The sequence below is a fragment of the Electrona antarctica genome (assembly GCF_951216825.1).
Source record: "Electrona antarctica genome assembly, chromosome: 1".
In the NCBI taxonomy this organism is placed as follows: Eukaryota; Metazoa; Chordata; class Actinopteri; order Myctophiformes; family Myctophidae; genus Electrona; species Electrona antarctica.
Window position 1 is genome coordinate 40,477,624 of NC_136806.1, and position 2,096 is coordinate 40,479,719.

At 47.7% G+C, this 2,096-nt stretch overlaps 1 protein-coding gene across 1 annotated transcript; it reads right to left on the reverse strand.

The window, feature by feature from the left end:
- nkx2.5 (NK2 homeobox 5) lies at positions 1-1,772 on the reverse strand. Its single transcript, XM_079500830.1, has 2 exons — positions 1,339-1,772; positions 1-921 (listed from the first exon to the last, which is right to left on the reverse strand). The coding sequence occupies exons 1-2, from the start codon at positions 1,691-1,693 to the stop codon at positions 296-298; spliced, it is 981 nt and encodes a 326-aa protein (XP_079356956.1). The 5' UTR covers positions 1,694-1,772; the 3' UTR covers positions 1-295.
- Positions 1,773-2,096: the final 324 nt, after the last annotated feature.

A 2,096-nucleotide genomic window follows, 5' to 3' on the forward strand; every position in this document is an offset into this window, starting at 1 on the left:
TACAATTTTGTTAAACTTCCCTATGAGACGCTCACTTGACATTAAATGAAAATACATTTAAACACAACAAAGTTGATGCTGAAAATAATGCAAATCTGTTTCCAATCAAAGCATTGTTATAAGAGAACACTATAACTTACTCAAACGTTGCAGTTGATGGTAGGGAATAAAATAGCCTACTACACAATTAAGCACAATTTAAAGCACGCAATCAGCGAACACGTCTAGGCTATACTTCTTATTAATTATGGTGGATTATTTGATGATATTCTGGCCGTGCGTATAGCCTATATATTTACCACGTCCTAATGCCATGTAACGAAGACACTCCACTACCGGAGGAAAACGTGTTTGGGATATTATTGAGCTCCCCCAGTCCGCCAAAGTTCATGTAATTTCCGTTGCTGGAAGATCCTTGAATCGTTTGCATCGTGGCCGCTGCTGCTGCGGGATAATTACACGTATAGTTCGTGTTGCACCCCGGGCTGCCGGGGTAGTTGCTGAACGCCGGGTAGCTGTTGTACGCGAAGTGGTTGATGCCCACGTTGTAGGACGCGTTGTAGGCGGAGGAGTCCGCCAGGCACGGCTTGCCGTCCCGCACCAGCACCGGCACGGAGATCCGCCTGGGCGGCGGCAGGCCCACCATCTCCAGGCTCTGGTCCTGCCGCTGGCGCTTGCACTTGTACCTGCGGTTCTGGAACCAGATCTTGACCTGGGTCGGGGTGAGCTTGAGCACGCCGGCCAGGTGGTCCCTCTCCGGAGCGGACAGGTAGCGCTGCTGCTTGAAGCGCCGCTCCAGCTCGTAGACCTGGGCCTGGGAGAAGAGCACCCGCGGCTTCCTGCGCTTCCTGGCCTTGGGTCGGTCCGCATCCTCCGCCTTGATGTCGGCCGCGCTCTCGGTCGGAGCGATGAAGTCTTCCTCTGTAGCATGCCATGACGGAAGGCAAAAGAGAAAGTAAAAAATTAGGCTATATATATGCACGGTGGTGCCTTTTTTTATCCTATTACATTTGGCGATTTAAATTGTACTATGCATGTCGGACAATTAAAACCTTTACGGAAAAGGGCACAAATTAATATTTATTGGGAAATGTTATTTGGACAAACAAGCCTTTATTTGTTATATCTGTCAATTTTAGGTATTTGATATAATACTATAGTGCGTCGCCTAATATTCATATAGGTCTACATGAAATTATAGACTAGCCTACATTATGATTTTGCTCAATCAAGGCAAAATATACTGATATTTTAAGCACTTAAGCTGTAGTTATTCGCTAAATTGTAGGCCTAATTATAAGCAGCAGATCACATTTTTATTACCATCACGAAACTCACCTTTCCTGTGCTTTGCATCAAAGCAGTCGTGTTTCCCATGGCCATCTTTTACTATGTCCATATCGACGAAGGATTTCCCATAAAAGGTCGCGGCGAAGTTGAGCGCTGAGCTCCTGGCTCTGGCCTCGTGGAGGTCGTCTCCAAACAGCGAGGCTGCTCCGGGGCCGCCGGGCGGCATCTCCCCCCGGAGCGGCTCCTGCTTCAGTCGGCCCAGCATGCAGGAGGAGGTCGGCAGAGGAGCGCAGTCCATCCGGGGAGGTATGTCCAGAGAAACCAAATCGTCATGACTCTGTTCCAAGTTTAATATATCCTTTACGGAGAAGGGAGTGGAGGTGCTGCTGAGGCTGGGAAACATTGCCAAGAAAAGCGCGCACACACATGCACACACCTATTAACCTGTCATATGGAAGCGACAGATAGACGCCTCAGAGACTTTCCACCTTCCTCGCAATATTTACTGCAGCTCAAGTTTGTTATTAGTTTGTTCTACTAGAATGCTCTTGAGGGAGTGAAGTGTGCATTTTGAATGTCAACTGTCCCACTAACTTTTTGTCTTGGTCTCCCCCTTCCCTTCACCGTGACGCGTGTAGGTGGAGAGGAGGGGGGACTGTAGGCTGGGACTCCCATTTCAAAGTGACGTAAAATGATGCCTCCTGTTAATTGGAGTTCGTAATCGTCATTATATACGCACAATTTAGACAACACCAGAGAACAAATTAGCTATATGTCTTCGGATATATAGCAGTGATCTGTACATT

Excerpts from the sequence above, each read along its gene's own strand:
- nkx2.5 (XM_079500830.1), bottom strand. The coding sequence starts at position 1,693 with ATGTTTCCCAGCCTCAGCAGCACCTCCACTCCCTTCTCCGTAAAGGAT. Across the intron at positions 922-1,338 it reads TGATGCAAAGCACAGGAAAG|AGGAAGACTTCATCGCTCCG; the intron begins GTGAGTTTCGTG and ends GGCATGCTACAG.